The following is a 19,956-nucleotide window of genomic DNA, read 5'->3' as shown; positions in this document are numbered from 1 at the left end:
CGAGTTATATAGTGTTTGGGAGACCCTGAGGGGATACTGAGGCAAAAGTCCTGGTATGTCCGGAATGGTCCTCCTTGGGGGGCTTCGAGCATGTGGGTGTTGAATCAAAAGTCCTGGTGTGTCCGGAGCCCCTCCTTGGGGAAGCTTCTCAGCTTTTTGGAATTCCTCTGTCTCAGGGTCAATAGTCCAGTAAGGGTGAGGTCTGACAGATAAGCGGAACATCAAGAGGGCAGTTTGGAATTCATGTAGCTATCATTTCTCGACTCTGTGGTTACATATAAAAGAAAGGCAGTTATTAATTTTATAATATATGGTAAGCGGTAATGAGGAGAAAGAGGAGAAAAAATTGGAAAATTATTGCTTCTCTGGAGAGAACTTGAGAAGGGAACCTTGCCAATTTCCATGCTGTGAGGTCTGAACCAGGCGATGTCTCTGAAAACCTGAGTGAGGAAGTAAAAAAGTTTTGCGAGGTAATAATTATTAGTTGCTTGCTGCTAGTGCCGAGTGGACAGAGTGACATGGTGATCCATGGTCTCCTGGATGAGTCTCATGAGACATGCTGGTCTGGTTCCTCTTGAATGGAAGGACATATGGAGATTTTAGGAGACAGGGAACCTGTTGGTGTAAGTTTTTAGAAGGACTGCGTATGTGTGGTTGAAAAGGAAGGGGGAGTTTGGAGAACATTCAGGAGGGAACTTCTCGGGCTGAGGGGCGGCTTCTTCCTGCTGTCATCCCTACCTATTTGATATTTCCCTCATGAAGTTCTCCTTGGGGTACTGGGGAATAGGAGTGTAAAAGCATTTGATTGTAGGTAATCCTAGAGATTTCTCTCATCCCGGCCTGTAGGAATTTAATAAAGAAAGAGGCAGGTATTTGGAGATTAGCAATGCAGAGATAAGGAGGGTTGTATAGGGGGTGTGTGTGTGAAAGTTCTTCCATGGTAAAGTTAGAGATATTTTTTCCTGGCAGCCCTGGAGAGAGTAGTTAGCTTGAGCTAAAGGAAATGTTTCATGCTTGTTTGTAGGCTCTTCTTCAGCCAAGAAGACCCAGTGATCTTGTCCTCTTACTATGTGAAGGGTAAAAAGACTGAAAAGCATTAAGAGGTGAATGCTATTCATTCTCCTAGTTCTTCAGGGATACAGGAGAGCTTTAGGGTTAGGGGACCTGTAGGGGTTGAAAGATATTTTTCTGTTTCACGAGGGCAGGTTTCAGGGTTGATGTGTAGGGTTAAGTAGATTTTTCCAGTTGTCTGATTGGCTAAGGTCTGCATGTGGTTCTGTAAGAAACTAGTGAACAAACGTAAGAGGCAGGGTTTAAAAGTTAGAAAAGTAAATAGGAGAGTGAGTGAACTAATGAAAGGCAATAGTAAGACTCCCAGTTTGTGTGAAACCACTGATTCCATGTTTACAAATTCGCTGGGCTTCAGAGAGAGAGAGAGAATAGGAATAAGACAGGGTAGTGTGGCTAGTCCCCTGTCCCTAGATCTACTTTTATAGAGATTTCTAAAGCAATAAGAGGAGAGATTACCTGTATAGCTCGTTTGGTCCTTACATTGATGGATAGTGTATCAGGAACTGGAAGAGGCTCATGGGGTGGGATTAGGTTGATATTTAGGGTGAGATAGATTAGGGTACAGGTTTTTGTCTAATTAGTATGGAGATGCAGATAGGTGTTGGTCCCACACGAGTAGAAAGTTCCTGATTTGGTGAGGTAGGTTGAAAGGTGCAGTGGGAGTGAGTTGTCAGGATTACGGTGTGTGGACCTGACCATGTGAAAGTCAGTCCTTGGATGATGTAATGCTGGAAGTGCCTCTTGGACAGTGTTTGAACAGTTTGCTGAGTGACCTATAAAACCTGCAAGTACTTAGGGAAAGGGTGTTACATTTCCACACTTTGCAGTTAGAGTTCAAGTCCTAGTGACCTATAGCTGGAATTACCAGCAGGTCCCAGCCTATAATAGGCATGGGGCATTGAGATAAGAGGAACAAAGGAGATACTAAACATTAAATAAAGCAATAAAATCAGACTGTCAATACCCACAGTAGAGATCTTTGAGGGATAAATAAAACTTAAATATTCAAGCAAGGCATAGTAGATGGCCCTTGTGTTTACAAGAAATGAGATTAGCTTATCTGCTACTTGGAAGAAATACCTTAGGTTCGTGAACGAACAATGTCCTTGGGCCTTCAGTGGCAATTCCCAGCACACTGGGCAAGGTCAGGTCACAGGTAGCTGGAGCAGGGCTAGAAGAGACTGAACCCTCCCTCCATGGAGCAAGGGGGCAGCTTACTTTCTTGTGTCCCTCTTTCCACAGCACAGGTGTGTCACTGGTGGGGCCGGGAAGCCTGGCAGGCTTCAGTTCAATGACCTTTCTTTCCACTCTGGAATAGGGCGCTGATGGAATACTATGAAACTCCTTAGGGCGCTGGAGCCAAAAGCTGGTATTTCCTGACTTCTTTTGGGCCTTATTTGCCTTTTCTGTTACTTCTTTGGTCATTATAGACCTTAAAAGCCATGCTCAGAAGATCTCACTGAGGGGCTTGACTAAGAGCAAAATTGGGAATTCAGTGTTTAAAGAAGCCTATTAGTCTGAGTAAAGATTTGATCTGTGGTAGTAGGTGGTTGGAGACTGTGGAGGGTCTGAGTTTGATCTAGGGTGAGACTTCAGGTGGTGGGAGTTAAAATAATGCCTAGATAGACTAGGGATTGAGAATAAAGTTGAGCCTTAGCAGAGAAGACAGGATAACACTTCATAGCGAGGAAGTTATGAAGGGAGGTGGTGAGTCTCCTTGAGGCAGGCAGGGAGGGGCTGCAGAGGAGTAGGTTATTTACATATTGTAAGAGAGTACTAGTTTTGAGATTGCGTGCTGCTAAATCCTGAGCTAGTGCCTGCCAAAACAGGTGTGGGCTGTTTCTGATCCCCTGGGGTAAGACAATCCAGGTAAATTGCTGGGCTGCATTAGTGTCTGGGTAAAGGCAAACAGAAAGTAAGAGTCAGGGTGTAGAGGAATGGTAAAGAAGGCATTCTTGAGGGCTAGGATTGTGAATGAGTGGTGTTTGAGAAAATGTGTGACAGTAATTTACAGAGATTAGGGACTACTGGATGGAGGGGAATTACTGCCTCATTGATTAGGTGTAAGGCTTGTATAAGGCAATAAGCCCCTGAAGGTTTCAAAAGAGGAAGGGTGGGGGTATTGCAGGGAGATTCCATGGGGATGAGTAAACCTGGTTTATGAGGTGGGTAATTATTGGTTTAAGGCCTTAGAAACAGACACAGTTACACATTAAACAAAGACTTCACATATTATGAATTAAGAAATTTAAATGAGTGCGCTTTAGTTGTTTCAATTCAAATTATACTAGAGATATTTTCTGACAAAGAGACAAGACGGATTACTTACATAGCTTAATATAATTCTGCTTTTTAAGTTTTTCAAGATGGCAGGGAGTTGCCAGCATAGAGGGGAGGAAGAGAGAAGGCAGACGGATGGACAGTGTGAGCAGCTGGATGGAAAGAAGGAAAGTCAGAATCTGCAGGAGGAGAGAAGGAGGTTAAAGTATTGGTGTGGCGCCACATGGTCAGAGGAGTCAAAAGGATTTAGAGCTCTGAGGAGAGAGGAGAGGGCAAGGAGGAAAGAGGCACAGTCACAGTTTGTAAGGAAGGAGGAGGGGTCGGAGAGGAGACAGACAGAACTGCAGTTTGTAAGGAGGGAAGAGAGGTCAGAGATGAGACAGGCACTGCAGCCAGAGCCACAGCTTGCTTCTTTGGAGGGGGGAGAGGACGAAGAACACAGTGGAGAAGGGAGAGGCCCCTGGCCAGCAGGGGAGGAGAAAGAGAGACTGATGAATGAGAAAACAGGATTTAGTGAAGGAAAGAGGCTTTCTGAAGGGAAGAGACTCCAGCAAAAAGATTTGCTGAGAGACTAGAGAGGGGTCCCGAGAGAGGGGTGCCCCGGGGGTCAGGCAGGAGAAGGAAAGATTAGGAGCAGAGGTTTTAGGTGAGGTTTCTTTGGCCAAAACCGGCCTGCGTGTAGAACAGAAAGTACAGAAATTAAGGACAGGAGAGAAAGGAGAAGAAAGCCTGCACGTAAGGAACTTCTGATGCCCTCCCCGTCCGGTGGCAAAATTGTCAAGATCTCTTAGGATATTATAATCGAATGTCCTGTTTTCAGGCCAATGGGAGTCATTGTCTAGTCTGTACTGAGGCCATGCCGTGTTAGAGAAGAAGATTAATTTCTTTGGTTTGAGGTCTGAGAGACCGAATTTGGCGAGGATTTTTATGAGACATCCTAGAGGGGTCTGGTCGGAAGGCTTAGACCCTGAAGAGCCCAGAGTGGAGACAGGTGAGCAAGAGGGGGCGTCCCCGCCTTTTGTCACTGTCTCAAGAGGAGAGAATCTCCGTGTGGGGGAGTCGTCCCTGATAGAGGTCGTCACCACCTGTCAGGGAGCTCCGAGGACGAGAAGTCCGAGAGAGTGGAGAGGTTTGGCTAGGCACCTAGTCTTCCGTGCAGTCCACTGAGACTGAGTCAAACCCCTCAAAACGTGAGGCGTATCAGAGAAAACCGTCCGACCAGAAAGGGGTATTTTTAGAGAGAAATTTAGAGGCCAACCGGGGAAGGGGAAGGGAGAAACTCCTTACCTTCTGGTCCAGCAGGGGTTCAGGACAGGGTTAGACTGCCGGCCAATCAACCCACAATTACACGTCCAAACAGAATCCGGGAGTAAGCCCGGGACGAGCAGCCGCTGCCCATTGCTTCCCTGGTTGTAAGTTTGGACGGCAAAGAGGGATCGTCCAGGCAGTTAGTACCCTGTCCCGGGTTTCGGCACCAAATGTTGGAATCCATGGGAGTCCGAAAGACCAGAGTAACAGGCTTTATTGAAAGGAAGAAAGGAATCCTGCCGGGCACTTCTCCTGGGGGAGAAGAGCACCAGTTACAGACTAGGGGTGAGTTATATAGTGTTTGGGAGAGCCTGAGGGGATACTAAGGCAAAAGTCCTGGTATGTCCGGAATGGTCCTCCTTGGGGGGCTTCGAGCATGTGGGTGTTGAATCAAAAGTCCTGGTGTGTCCGGAGCCCCTCCTTGGGGAAGCTTCTCAGCTTTTTGGAATTCCTCTGTCTCAGGGTCAATAGTCCAGTAAGGGTGAGGTCTGACAGATAAGCGGAACATCAAGAGGGCAGTTTGGAATTCACGTATCTATTACTAATGATTGATGCTTCTCATCTCTCTCCGTTCCTGTCTGTCTGTCCCTGTCTATCCCTCTCTCTGACTCTCTGTCTCTGTAAAAAAAAAAAAATAAATGAAAAATAAAAATACATGTTTAACCATATTTTCAAATAAATAAAAAATATTATGTACTATTAATGTTAAAATTGCACATATGAAACCAAACTTGGTGTCATTAGAAAAAAATGTGAAGTTGGGTTTTGTGGCTTCTTGGCCAGTTGGCTCAGCTGGTGTGTGGATGTCCTGGGGTTGATTCCTGGCGTGGGTACACAAGAGAAGTGCCCATCTGCTTCTCTACCCTTCCCCCTCTCCTTTCTCTCTATTTCTCTCTTCCCCTTCCACAGCCAAGGCTCCACTGGAGCAAAGTTGGGCCGGGCGCTGAGGATGAGTCCATGGCCTCTGCCTCAGGTGCTAGAATGGCTCTGGTTGCAATGGAACAATGGCCCAGATGGGCAGAGCATCACCCTTTAGTGGGCTTGCTGGGTGGATCCCGGTTGGTTGAGCACATGTGGGAGTCTGTCTCTCTGCCTCCTCATTTAGAACTTCGGAAAAATATAAAAAAAAGTGGGGTTTTTTGGGGCCTTTCAGAAGTCGGAGCCCAGGGCATGTGCCCGCCATTAAATCTACCTCTGGGGACTGAACACCAGGGGCTCTGCTAGGCCAGCTCCAGCCTGGCATGCTCAGAGCAGCTGCCCATTTGAAATCTCAGTGTTACAGTAATATAATGTTATAGTAATTAAATATATAGAACAGGGGTCCCCAAACTACAGCCCACGGGTCGCATGCGGCCCCGAGGCCATTTTTCCGGACCCCACCGCACTTCCGGAAGGTCTTTCATTGGTGGTCAGTGGGGGGAGCACTGTATGTGGCAGCGCAGCAAAGCGTACCATCACTCACGTACAGTACTACTTCCGGTGATGCGGGATGCATGCCTCACGGCTCTGGAAGTGCGTCATATCACTTGTTCTGGCTAGCAGTGACAAACATGGAACTGGACATTGACCATCTCATTAGCCAAAAGCAGGCCCATAGTTCCCATTGAAATACTGGTCAGTTTGTTGATTTAAATTTACTTGTTCTTTATTTTAAATATTGTATTTGTTCCCGTTATGTTTTTTTACTTTAAAATAAGGTATGTGCAGTGTGCATAGGGATTTGTTCATAGTTTTTTTTTTATAGCCCGGCCCTCCAATGGTCTGAGGGACAGTAAACTGGCCCCCTGTGTAAAAAGTTTGGGGACCCCTGATATAGAAATATAGAAAAATATGGAAGATATATAGAAATAAGTTAGGATATAATATTAAGAGCAATTAAGGAAAATGAATAAGGCTATGACATCTGGACAGGAATTAATCTAGTGTTTACAGATAAGATAGGCAGACTCTGCTTTTCACACAGGACCGAGTTAGTGTGTGTGTGTGGTTTTATATAAAAAGTGGTTTGATGTCATAACTCCGTAGGTTAACATAAACAAGAAACTTCCCTAGGAACATCTTAAGAGTGGCTTGATGTGACATTTCGGTAGATTAACATAAAAAGTGCTCCCTGCAAGGAACTCCCAGAAAGGCGATTTGAGGTGATAATCCTGTAGATGGACACCTGTTAGAAGGTGTTGGCCAGAAAAGGTACTAAAGCTGAGGGACCCCCTGCTATGGTAGTCGCCCAGACTCCAACATGGGACGTGGACACGCCCCTCTGACCAAGGACAGCAGAGAGGAGCATGTTGACAGGGCCCCCTTAAGCTGTGCCCAGGCACGCCGAAAGGCTTTATGAGTAATAAATTGCCTGTGTGATTCTTGCAACTAGCTTGTGTGTCAGTCATGTCTTTCCTCCAGGGGCAGTTGGTCTCTGCACTAATAAGTAGAATACTCATAGCTGCCTCAAGAGTAGTAAACCACCGGCCTTACACTGACTGTATCCCATTGTGTCTTTAAGTCCAGTGGCCACTGCCAAGGCCATTCAGGTTCCCATTGGATTCAGGCAGAAGGTAAAGGCACTGCAGAGCCAGAAAATGGTGGGCCATTCCATTTATTCAAGTCTCGTACTGGTGGATGAGCAAACAGGCAGGGAAGACTACTTTCCTCTCTCTCTCTCTCCAGACTCACCTGGACTCACAGGCCCCCACCAGTCTCAGCAGTTCCCAGCCACCCAGCCAAACAGGCTGGGTGGAATCTCAGGGCTCCCCAACCCCCTCAGCACTCTCTCACTCTCTCTCACCCTAGCTCCTTAGTTAAAACAGGCTAGGGGGGGATAAACTCCTCCTCCAGCAAGCAACAGCAAACAATCGCCCCTCCCCATGGAGGCAGGCAATCTGTAATTTGCAATCTGCTATCCTGAGGGCAAGCACCACAGCCTTACACAGATCTCACACACACACACACACACACACACACACGGAGCTGTCTTGCACCAATGCAAAATACTAGTGAGCAAACTTAAACATACTTGTTTACCCAACAGTGTCACTTCACATGTCCCTCTGTCCCTTATATTTTCTATACACTGGTAGCTATGGGAAGTTTCGCAAGGTGCCTGTGTCCAGACCCAACCCTGAAAGGCATTCAGTAGGACTGGGAGCTGGGAATTTTTAATTATCCTGAGAGACCTAGGTGACTCTCAGGCTGTTTGCCTCGTGTTTGGGAAATGCCAAGCCATCTGACTCTGCGTAACCACAAGTCAGCCTCGATCTCAGCAAGGATCAGAGATGGTCAATGGAGTTCTAATCTCCAAGGTGGGCAGTGGAGGTCCCTGAAGGAAGAGGCATGACCTGTCTTAGGCTGTTTGTTTGTCCTCTCTCTGCAGAGGGCTTGGCCAGCAAGCCAGCAAGCTACTGTGGGGTCAGCCTCTTATTCCCCTGCTATAGTTGTCGAATTTGGGGGCTGATGTAGCCGAGGTCTTTGTCCAATTTCTCCATAGTGGGATGTCTCTGTAGTGCTTATCTTGAGGCTGGTTTGTTTCTTTTTTCCTCTGGTGCAGTGGCCAAAGGAGGGTCCCCACAGCACAGGTGCCCACCGACCAGGCAGTATGTCTCCCTGTGCCAACCCACCTGTGTTTTCCCACACCTTTGATAGGCAATGCAGTAGTGACCAGGTGTAGACAGAAATGTGGGAGCCCCAGCTGTTAGAATGAAAATCAGAACTGATCAGTCCCTTTGAGCTGTCACTGTCCTGGCAGGACATCCCCTCTCTCATGTGTCTCCCAGGTCCTTGCTGAAGCCTTCTAATCTGCTTGGCATCCAAGACACAGCCTTAGCCATCACTTCTCTGAGTCCGCAGAGAAGGGTTGTGGGCTGCAGAAGCGATTCTGTGGGACCCAGGGCAACAGCAGGAGACCATAAAATCTTCCCCTTCCCAGAGAAAGAACCTGAAAATAATTGCAGTCAGGTCCCCTCCTTCTCTCCCCATCAGAGAAAAGACTTCTCACGTCCTGTCACTTCCGAGGCTTTACGGAAATGCCTTCCAAGTTTTAGAAAACAACAATTTAGTATAAATTGGTTTCAGAACCCCTCCCACCTTGGCAACTTATCTCAGGCCTGATTCATACTGATTCACACTGAGGCAGAGAGACCAGGAGGTTCAGAGCCAGATTCTGGATCCCAAGTCCAGGCTTACACCAACCCAACCTTCTGGGATACCGATTCCTCAGCCCTCTGGTCCCAGGGTCACTCCATCACTCCCCTTGGCCCTTGTTCCTCCCGTGGGTTGAGCCCAGCCTTTCCCTCGCACTCAGCAGCTCAGTCTGGAAGTGTCTGAGGACACCCATGTGGATGTCTGTGTGACAGCACAGTGACCGTGATGAGGTCTGAGGGAGAGGGTCATGAGCAGCGCTCTACAAGTCTTCCTCAAACAAATGCCATTGTCATTTGTTAACAAAATGTACTTGACTTTTGCAAAGAGGCCCACTAGTAAAGGGCCTAAATGGAACTACCTTATAGCCCAAACTGGAAGGCTACATTGGTAAAGATGAGACTTTCTGAACACTTGCCCAGGAATGACATGGCACAGCACAGCCCTCAGCAGCTAGCAGGATCACTGTGGGTCCCTGAGGGCCCAGGGCGCTGGGATATGTGTAGCTAGAGTCGTTCTCAGGGGTGGTGGACAAGAATGAAGATTATGTGGCAGGCAGGTGAGGTTGTGTGTGTACTAATACTCCCTGTGCAGATGCCCAAGCTAGGACTACCTGCTGTGCTGCATTCCCAGGGGACAGATGACAGGTCTCATTGAATATATATGATCTCCTCAATCATCTCTCTCTGTCTCTGTCTCGCAACCAAAAAGACTGGCGTCTGTTAAGAGAGTGGTTGGGAAGGTCCCCTTGGTAGTTACCCTGCCATGAAAACCATGGCATCATCACTACCCAGTGAGGTCACTCATGGAATCTGGGACTTGAAGCCCTCGAGGTTTTGTGGATAGCAGGCTGGAGGCAGAGAGGCACCCTGCTTGTGTCCTCACACCTGGCCCTCGGCACCCACGCCCTAGTCAAGTAGCCACACCCATGGAGCATATCTATGAACTGACACAGCCCTAGGGGCCAGAGGAAGGCAAGAGAATTCCATTCTGAGATGAGCATGAGAAGTAAGATTAGCCTAAAACAGCTAAGTTTATGGCACTGACCCTAAGAACCTAACAGTTGGAGAGGCAGAGATTTGTGTGAACTGGGGAATCAAGGAAGGCTCCAATGGTGGTGGCCTGAAGGACAAGGGAGATTTGGACCCGTGAAAAAGGAGAAGGAAGGCATTTCATTTGAGAAGAATAAAAGCAAAAGCAAGCTCTTCTTGAACTTGTTCTGCTTCAAATGCCAATTCATAACTCAGAACTGAGGACTCAAGAGACTAAGAGGTTCAGGGGCCTCCCCAAGGTCCCACAGGTAGTGGACACGGGTTTTGCTCCACTGTAGGGCTTCATGTTGGGCTCTGGACTTATAGCTGCGATGAATGTAAGGACAAGCTCATCACATTTCAGAGTGACTCTGGGAGAGATATTAAAGGTACCCCAAGGCAAAGTGAGGGTCCTGAATGGCCTCACGGAGTGGGAATGATGGGCCTATTTACATACAAAATTAAAAACAATTTCATGACAGAATGATATAATAGACAATGGCAACCCAATCAAAAACATCTCCTGTCTAAAAGGAAAACAATGATAATGCTGCCACCATGAAAGTATAAAATCTGAGCACAGCAGCAGCCCAAGTGAAAAACATGGCCAACACTGTGAGAAGTGTTATTAAACCACAATATGATGCTACTCAGAGGAGGAAACAGAAAACTCTGTTGCTGGCATGATTAAGCCCATAGGAAGAAACCATATTTCAGGCACCCTTGATCCAGTGTGGCCTAGAACTTCCTACAATGAGAGATAACCTTCTTTAAGAGGAGAATCCCAGTTGCTAGCCTATAATAGGCAAAAACGGGACATTTGTTTGCTGAGGCTCTTGTAGAGGGGATGTGCCCAGGAGGTAGCTCACCTAGGGCAGCTACCATTGAGAAACTGCATATCCTGATTGAGAACCACAGCACCTTTGCTCACTCCTCAATTGCTAGAAGTTGCATGGCAGGTAGGACCAAGTCAGGACTCATTAGAGATGAGTACTGTTGGGAACTGGTAGGAGGTAAATGTGAAGGGGAGGGCTCTGGAGGAGGTTTGTCCTGGCAGGCGGGCCAGCACAAGACCACTCATATTTCCCAAGCTGTTAGATTAGTTGTCTGGTAGCATCCCTCTGACCTGATGGGGAAATCAGTATCTTCTCAGGACCTGGTTGGGCCTCTGGGGACGGCAGAACAGCATACACAATTTACTAAGGAGGACTTGATACTCACCTGGGGATTCCAAGAACAATTTTAAGAAACCTAGAAGTAAATTCTTGGGCCAATGCTCAGAAAACCTCCAGATCTGGAGTGGGGCTCAGGCATCTGCACTTTTAACAAGCTTCCTGGGTAGTTCTGACAACACTAGTGGTCCGTGGACAGTGATAACTTTAGTGTTTTAACTGGGTGGCTGTTGCGAGTCAAACTGGCCAGTATTAAAAATTTTGCCAGGCATAGATGCGAATAAGGAATATTCAAGGAAAACAGCGTTATACACTTATTCTGTGCATGAATCACCTTTTATCCCTTAAAATTTATTGACTGATTTTAGAGAGGAAAAAGAGAGAGGAGGGAGGAACAGGAAGCCTCAACCCATAGAAGTTGCTTCTTGTATGTGCCTCGACAGGGCAAGCCTGGGGTGTTGAACCAGCAATCTCTGCATTCCAGGTCAATGCTTAGTCACTGCGCCACCACTGATCAGGCATCTGATAAGAGCTACTGTGGTGGTGAAGAACACAACCCTAGAAACAGACCAGATTCTGACCTACCCCCTGTGCGATTCTGAGCTAGTTCTTCTATCTCTCTGAGCCCCAGTTTCTTCATAACAAAAAGAGCACTTCACTGCACATTTAGTACAATATTCTCTTTTAGCAAAGGTTGCCCCTGGCCTATTGCTGTTCTCTACAACCTGGCCCTTTTCAGCGTGCAGTACTTTGAAGTTGCTCTGTGCAGTATTGTATGACTCTCAATATTTGTTACTTCAGGCAAAGCTCACAGAATGCTGCAGAGCCTGGAACCCAGGAGGTGGTGAGAGGAAGCTCTGTGCTTATTCTGCCAGTTTGGTGAGACCCTGTGCTCCTCTTCTCTTCTTCCTTCACCAGGGAAAGGAATTGATTGGAAATGCACGCCAAGCAGTATTCTGTGTCAGGCTGCCTTTTACTCTTTTGCCAGGACTTCCCAGACTGATTTCACCAATTTACTAAGTTCCATGGGCAGTAATGGTGAGGGACATTTCTCTACTGCTGACCCCATTCCATTCTAGTGGGGGAATTTAAAGGATATTTGGGGGCAGGGAATAATATTTAAATGTTTACAAACTAAAACATAAATTGAAATAGCCTTTGCCCTTGGGGTGGTAGTTTGGTGTGTGATTTTTATCAATCCAATGAATGCTGTAAGTGAATATCTCAATGTGGTACCACTTCACCTCTTACAATACTAGGTATCACCTCACACCTATTATCAAAAAAACAAAAACAAAAACACCCTGGACCTGGCTGGTTTGCTCAGTAGATAGACCACCAGCCCAGCATGCAGATATCCCATGTTTGATCCCTGGTCAGGGCACACATGAGAAGCAACCATCTGCTTCTCTTCCCCTCCCTCTCATCCTTCTCTCCCTCTTCCCCTCTTGCAGCCAGTGGCTTGATTGGTTTGAGCATCATCCCTGGGCACTGAGAATTTGCTCAGCTGATTCAAGCATAAGCCCCAGAGAGGGGTTGCCAGGTAGATCCCAGTCAGGGTACAAGTGGGAGTCTGTTTCTCTATCTCCCTTCTTCCCACTTAAGAACAAACAAACAAAACTCCACAAAAACAAATATAAAAAAAAGAATATAAGTGTTGGCGAGGATGTGTAAAAAAGGATACCTTTGTGCACTTTGGTAAAAACAGTATGGAATTTCCTTTAAAAAATTAAAACTAGAATGTCCATGTGATCCAGCAATTCCACTTCTGGGTATTCATCCAAAGAAAGTAAAACATGAACTCGAAACAATATACGTATATGCACCCCCCTGTTCAAAGCAGGAGTATTTACAATAGCCAAGATATGGAAATAGCCTAGGTATCCATTAATAGACAACTGGATAAAGGAAAGTGGTATATAAATATGATATATGAGATGAAATATTACTCAGCAATAAAAAATATAATTTTGTTATTTGCAACATGGATAAATTTAGAAGGTATTAGTTAAATGAAATAAAGAAAGACAAATACCTTACAATTTCACTTATATGTGGGATATAAAAACAAAATATATAAATAAAAAAGGCTAAACAGAACAGATCCATAGGTACAGAGAACAAGTTAATGGATGCCAAAGGGGACGGAAGTAGGTGTAGGGGGTAACTTGCCCATACTTTTAACCAAGGGACCAAGAAAGGGGACGAGGATGCTGGGCAGGCCAAGCAAACATGTGTGGGAAACCCTTCCTTCTCTAGAAGTCACGACGCCTCTCCCCACCATGTAACCAACTACTTACTGTACTACTTCACTTTGGTGGCCCACCAGTGTCCCAAACTCAGCACACGTTCAAAACTTGATTCATTTTCTTTTCTAAAAGACCTGTTTATCCTCCTTCATGTAGTTTCTTGGCAAATGGTTCCACCAAATGCCAGCTGCATGTGCCAGAAACCCAGGAGTCAGCATACAACTGAGCCAATCTATTGACTTTATTATTATTATTATTATTATTATTATTAATTCAGTGAGAGGAGATGAGGCAGAGACAGACTCCCACATGTGCCCCAACCAGGATCTCCCAATAAACCCACTAGGGGGCGATGCTCTGCCCATCTGGGGCGTTGCTACATTGCTCAACAACTGAGCTCTCCCTCAGTGCCTGAGGTGGAGACCATGAAGCCATTTCTCAGCACCCGGGCCAACTTGCTCCAATCGAGCCATGCCTGCAGAAGGGGGAGAGAAAAAGATAAAGGGAGAGAAGGGAGAGGGAGTGGTGAAGAAGCAGATGGGTGCTTCTCCTGTGTGCCCTGACCAGGAACGGAACCCAAGACATACACACGCCGGGCCAACGCTCTACCACTGAGCCAATCAGCCAGGGCCCAATCTACTGACTTTAAAAACATTCAATTACAAACCTCAAATGGATACTCAGCATTGCTGCAATTTCCCTGTCCCTCCAGCAGCTTTGTCTTCCGGGTAGTGGAGATGAGCCTTTCACGCATTCAAGACTTCCCTAAACACTGCCTACTTCTTCCCAACTCTCCCCTACTAACTGCTCATGCCCTAGGGCCACAATTTAAGAAAATAAGAGCAAAATATGCAGGAATTTGCCAATTTTCCCACCATCAAATCAAATCCACACATGCACCTGCATCCATTTTTGTTTGCTTTTCACTTATTCAACAAAATTAAGCACTTATGTGCTAGGTGATAGAATCAGTTGGAGTCCGAAAGACCAGTGTAACAGGCTTTAATGAAAGGAACCCTGCTGGGCTGTCTGGTAAGGGAGAGCAGCCCCGGTTACAGACTCAGACCACGTTTTTTTTTTTTTTTTTTTAATTTATTCATTTTAGAAGGGAGAGGGGGGGAGAAGGCGGGGAGGAGCAGGAAGCATCAACTCCCATATGTGCCTTGACCAGGCAAGCCCAGGGTTTTGAACCGGCAACCTCAGCATTTCCAGGTTGACGCTTTATCCACTGCGCCACCACAGGTCAGGCTCAGACCACGTTTTAAGGGTAAGGGTAGGGAAGTAGAAAAGGTAGCGGGGCATTTGCTGATTGGCTGTCGCTATCGCTGGGCGCAGGGGTACTTTTCACCAATTATGGATGTTGGTGCATTTTCAATCATCAGCAGTTTCAAACGTCCATGACTTCATCAGAATTGTGACATCTGACATTCCTTTGTGGGTGGTCACCTGCCGCAAGCCCTGAAACGAAACTCCTGCCGGCAGGGTTACAGAAATGACACCTAAGACTAGGCACTGCCTGAGTGTTGGTAATTGGGTGGTGAACACTACAGACAACTCCCTGTCATCCTGGAATTTGCACTGTAGTTGAAGGAATGTGCGCTAAAGAAAGAAAAATAAAATGGTAGCTAAACAAAAGCAGGGTTAGTGAGAAGAGTGCAGGGGAGTGTTTCTCAGCTCCCACCCAGCTCAGGGGTCATTCTTTTTAAATGAAAAAAAAATCATATCTGGAAAATTGTATTCCAATGAAGTCAATCCTTTTTTTTATTTTACTTTTTAAAATGTTTGTTATTTTCAACCTCTAATTTAAAAAAATGTAAGCTTATGATGAAAATTTGAGGCGTCAACTTAAAAACGTTCAAGGTGGTGCACAGATCCTATTAGGGGTATGTGAACACAAACATCTGTTACTCACAAACATAGACATGTGCTCAGGGTCTTCAGGTTCTCGCTTCCCCTTGTTCCTTAGTGCACTCCAGTCACATGCTGTCTCTTCCTCTCTACGTGTTTTGTGCTGAATTTTAACACATTGCAGACCACCACCACATTAACCTATGCAGCCATGATTTGTTTTATCTTTGTACAGTCTCTTGAATAAAATTTTTCTCTGAGTTACTGTGCATACATTTAAGGGTATAATTAATTAGGAGAGTTTAAACTCAGAACTGCTCTCCTAAAAGATTCAGCCTTGTGCGTGTAACACTCGAGTTGTTTGCAGGAACACAGGGCACCCCTCACACTGCTGTCTGGAGTCTAGTCTTTGTCTGGAGCTGCTGTGTGGATTGGGAAGGAGCTCCTCCCTTTGGTTAGTTGCTAGGTAGGGCGGAAAGTTTATTTCTGGCTCCTCCTCCGGGGAGGAAAGGAAGAATGGGGGAAATTCCTCAAACATAGGAAGAGTGTCCATAAGATGTTGGCAGTCACAAATTACGACAGTCATGACAACTGTCACAAGACCAACAGAGGTAGGGTTTTTGTTTGTTTGTTTTGTATTTTTCTGAAGATGGACATGGGGAGGCAGTCGGACAGACTCCTGCATGCGCCCGATGGGGATCCACCCGGCATGCCCACCAGGGGCGGTGCTCTGCCCATCTAGGGCATTGCTCTGTTGCAACCAGAGGCATTCTAGCGCCTGAGGCAGAGGTCATAGAGCCATCCTCAGTGCCTGGGCCAACTGTGCTCCTCCAATGGAGCCTTGGCTGCAGGAGGGGAAGAGAGAGACAGAGAGGAAGGAGAGGGGGAGGGGTGGAGAAGCAGATGGGCGCTTCTCCTGTGTGCCCTGGCCGGAAATCGAACCCAGGACTCCTGCACGCCAGGCTGATGCTCTACCACTGAACCATCTGGCCAGGGCCCGAGGTAGGGTTTTAATGTCCTTCAATGGCCATTATTGGGCTCTGGTAACTGAATCATTACAGATTCACAAGAGATCTGACACAAGAGCGCCTTTTTGATGTCTCTCACCAAGAACTTCATTGTATTCATCCTGGGAAAAATGTTCTCGGACTTTGCTGAACTGCTCGACTTCAGCCTCTCAGTTGATTATATCTTATCCCTTTTGGAGCAGTGCTCAAAGCTCTGTGCTCAGTGTGGCTGAGTGATTGTTTTGATTTGTCCCTTAAACATAATTGTTCTTCCTCACTTCTGTCCTCTTCCTTTGATAAATGCTCTGCAACCCAGTCCCAAATGGATACAATTAGTGTTTCCCACACTGTGCAAGAGACTAGGTGTTATATCATTAAGCTGTTTCATGTTTCAGAGACTTAGGCTGTTTCTTCTGACACCCCCGGAGTTTAACTAGAGTTCTTTGATAGCTTTATTCCAGCTCATTCTGCTTGTCTCAAGCTAAAGGGGACATGGAGAATGGGGAAGAAGACAGAGGGCACAAAAGAGTGTTAAAGGACCCTTGTGTTAAACGACCATTTCCCTACCCACACCACCAATCCAGTAATTCACTGTGTATGTTCAAACACACACATCCAAGACAACCAAAGTCACACCCTTGGCAACAAGTCAGAATGTATATTTAGGAAGAATAATTATGCTAGTGGTCCCTTCTGAGTCTAGAGATCTCAGAGTGTTTTATCGACACCCTGTTGTCCACCCGTGTGATGCCTTTTATTAGAGTTATTCTCAAGTCTGGGAAAACTCAGGAACTTTAGACCCATGTGCTCTTAGAGATCAGGGAGGTGCCAATGACTCATCCTTCTTCTGGGTTCCAACCCAGACTGATAATAGACACAAGCCAAACTCAGGGAAAGGTGACAGGTATATAGGACTAGTTGGTTCACCATGGCATAGATCCAAGACCAAAACAGGCCCCCCTATTTCCTGCCTCCCAAATTGAAAGGTGAAGCCCAAGGCAGTCCACCTGGCCCCACCCACCTTTGCTCAAGCATGTGAAGATTTTGTTCTATGGGGGTATTTTTAGAAGTTTTATGGTTTTAGCATTATATTTCAGTCTATGATTCATTTCTAGTTAATTGTTGAAGGTGTATGAGTAAGGGTGATGATCCATTTTCCTATACTTAGATCCAGATAGAAAGGTTTCCCACCAAGACCCAGCAGAGAGCCAGGCTGGGTCTTCCCTGGGGAGCCAAGTGGTCAGTGATCTGAGTAATTGAAAGGAAATCCTCAAATTCAGCAATATTCTCGGCTGGATTTCTAATCAGTTTTCATTGCAGTTCATGCATTTTGTCCCCACTTTTTAACTGCCTTCTGTAGAAAGATAAAATCCATTAATTTGTTTAAATTAAACCTGGAGAATAAAAAGACAACAAATTAAACCACTTACAAGAGTTTCATTAAGTACTGGTCTTTTATTCCTAACCCTGTAGCCTAACAAAACTCTTATTTTTGTGAGTAAAAACAGACCAGGCACCCCCTTCCAGCCTCTGTGACAAAGTGCACACAAGTCACATCCAAATAAATGTTAGAACTTGTGTCATGGAGAACAGAGCAATTGGGAATTTGATGAACTGTTGGAAACAGAGACCTGTCACTTAGCCTTTGAATATTTAACTGATAATAGTTGACCATATATTCTTGTACAGTTGTGCATTTTTATATATATTTATTTGTTGTTGCTGTTTTGTGAAGAGTCCAAAAATTCTGCCATTAAAAACACCTAAAAAAACCAAGTGTTTGGCTATAAATTTGTTCTAATTATAGGATTGAAATAATTCAAAAAGTATTCCTAAGATTTGCTATATATCTAAATATCCTACACCTGCTCTCTACATGGCTACACCAGCACTCCAAAATTGTATCCCATTAGTTAATTTATTTTCCATTAAAAAACAGGTTTGGCCCTGGCCGGTTGGCTCAGCGGTAGAGCGTCGGCCTAGCGTGTGGAGGACCCGGGTTTGATTCCCGGCCAGGGCACACAGGAGAAGCGCCCATTTGCTTCTCCACCCCTCCGCCGCGTTTTCCTCTCTGTCTCTCTCTTCCCCTCCCGCAGCCAAGGCTCCATTGGAGCAAAGATGGCCCGGGCGCTGGGGATGGCTCTGTGGCCTCTGCCTCAGGCGCTAGAGTGGCTCTGGTCGCAACATGGCGACGCCCAGGATGGGCAGAGCATCGCCCCCTGGTGGGCAGAGCGTCGCCCCTGGTGGGCGTGCTGGGTGGATCCCGGTCGGGCGCATGCGGGAGTCTGTCTGACTGTCTCTCCCTGCTTCCAGCTTCAGAAAAAAAACAAAAAAAACAGGTTTGGTAGTTAAATTACATACCAAATTAAAGATGAAAAGAATTAAACTTTTATATTAAAATTTATATAAAATTATGTTTTTAATTGCTAAATTTGATTAAAACATTTCAATTATATCATGTATCTCTCCTTCCTGCTCTCCCTCCTTCCCTCCCTTCGTTCTTTTGTTTTTTTATTTCCAATGTTTCCTTCTTTTATATTCCATCCTTCTTAGATTATTTGGACAAATACTCAGCTTTAACCCAGTGCCCTCTGAAAAACATATCAACGAGAGGCCACTCTATCTTGTTGACACCTGCCACTGGCTCATTCCAGCCAAGCCCTGTCCAGATGTGTGGTCACATTGCCTGCGGCACGCTAGGACCCACAGTTACTCTCTGCTTGGCCCATATTCTCACTGCACACCCAGTCACAGGGGCCGCCCCTCTGCACCTCTGCAGGACGGGGACAGAGCTTCTGCTCAGGCGCCCTGCCCTGTAGTACAGCTCCTCTCTGCCTCTAGCTGTTGGCACCACTCTATCATCACATGAAACACATATTAAACATACACACTCAGAGCTGCACTTGTGCTATGCATTTGCACAAACACAAAAACAACCCTATTACTTCTTTTTCATTTAGAATGAATCATATTGCAAATAGAATGAATTGTATAACCACTGACAAACAGCTGCCTAGAAACATTACGGCATAGTCCTGGTACCACTGTGGCTCAAAAATGCCCAAACAGAACCATTTACAGTTACAAATTCATGTACTTGCAACATAATATACTTTATTTCCTCTAACAGAAACAAAGTTTATTCACTATTGAATATGTTTCTTTTTATTGTTCATGTAAATTCCTACACCTTTCTATCAGAAAAAACTCAGAGAATCTGAAATTAAACTTTAGTTCATAAATAAAATTTAACATGACATATTAAGTACTAATCTATCTAAAATTAATATTTTTTAGAGCATTTCACTTTATTATAAAAATCAGGAAAGGCTATATATACCATATGGAAATGCTAATGAAGAGTGATCCTAATGGCAGCAAGAGCAGATACTGTATTTCCCCAGGTATAAGACACACCTTAATTTTAGGGCCCGAAATTTGAAAAAAACTGTATTACATAAAGTTATTGAACTCAAGTTTTATTCATCATAAAATTCATACAACTCTTCATCACTGTCAAAACTCCCATCCATTAGCTTGTCCTCATCTGTGTCTGATGACGAATCACTCTCTTCATGTATTGCCTCTTCCTCAGTTCCATCTATGGCATTTGAAATGCCACACTTATACAACCACTGTATAAGACACACCCAGTTTTTAGACTCCAAATTTTTCAAAAAAAGGTGCGTCTTATACATAAGGAAATATGGTATTTCTGCAAATACACAAAATAACAAATTTAATAAATAATTCATTATAAATAAATATTATAACCTATTTATATTTTCAAAATATTATATTTATATATATATTTTTTTTCTGAAGTTGGAAATGGGGAGGCAGTCAGACAGACTCCCGC

At 45.3% G+C, this 19,956-nt stretch overlaps 1 protein-coding gene across 6 annotated transcripts in view; it reads right to left on the bottom strand.

Moving 5' to 3' along the window:
• Positions 1 to 237: 237 nt before the first annotated feature.
• Positions 238 to 19,956, bottom strand: part of GPR137B (G protein-coupled receptor 137B) — a 72,991-nt gene continuing 53,272 nt past the window's right edge. Inside the window, exon 8 of one of the 6 annotated variants that reach the window (XM_066382785.1) lies at positions 238 to 265. In XM_066382785.1, the coding sequence (XP_066238882.1) occupies positions 253 to 265 (13 nt within the window). In that variant the 3' untranslated portion in view covers positions 238 to 252. Of the gene's footprint in view, positions 266 to 5,171; positions 5,278 to 13,525; positions 13,718 to 14,479; positions 17,492 to 19,604; positions 19,813 to 19,956 lie in introns of those variants that run through there. The other 5 variants (XM_066382738.1, XM_066382771.1, XM_066382756.1 and 2 more) reach the window with 5 other exon arrangements.

This window comes from Saccopteryx leptura, chromosome 1 (genome assembly GCF_036850995.1).
Source record: "Saccopteryx leptura isolate mSacLep1 chromosome 1, mSacLep1_pri_phased_curated, whole genome shotgun sequence".
NCBI lineage: Eukaryota > Metazoa > Chordata > Mammalia > Chiroptera > Emballonuridae > Saccopteryx > Saccopteryx leptura.
Note: the sequence above shows the minus strand (reverse complement) of the source record. Positions and strands in the feature narration are given on the sequence as shown.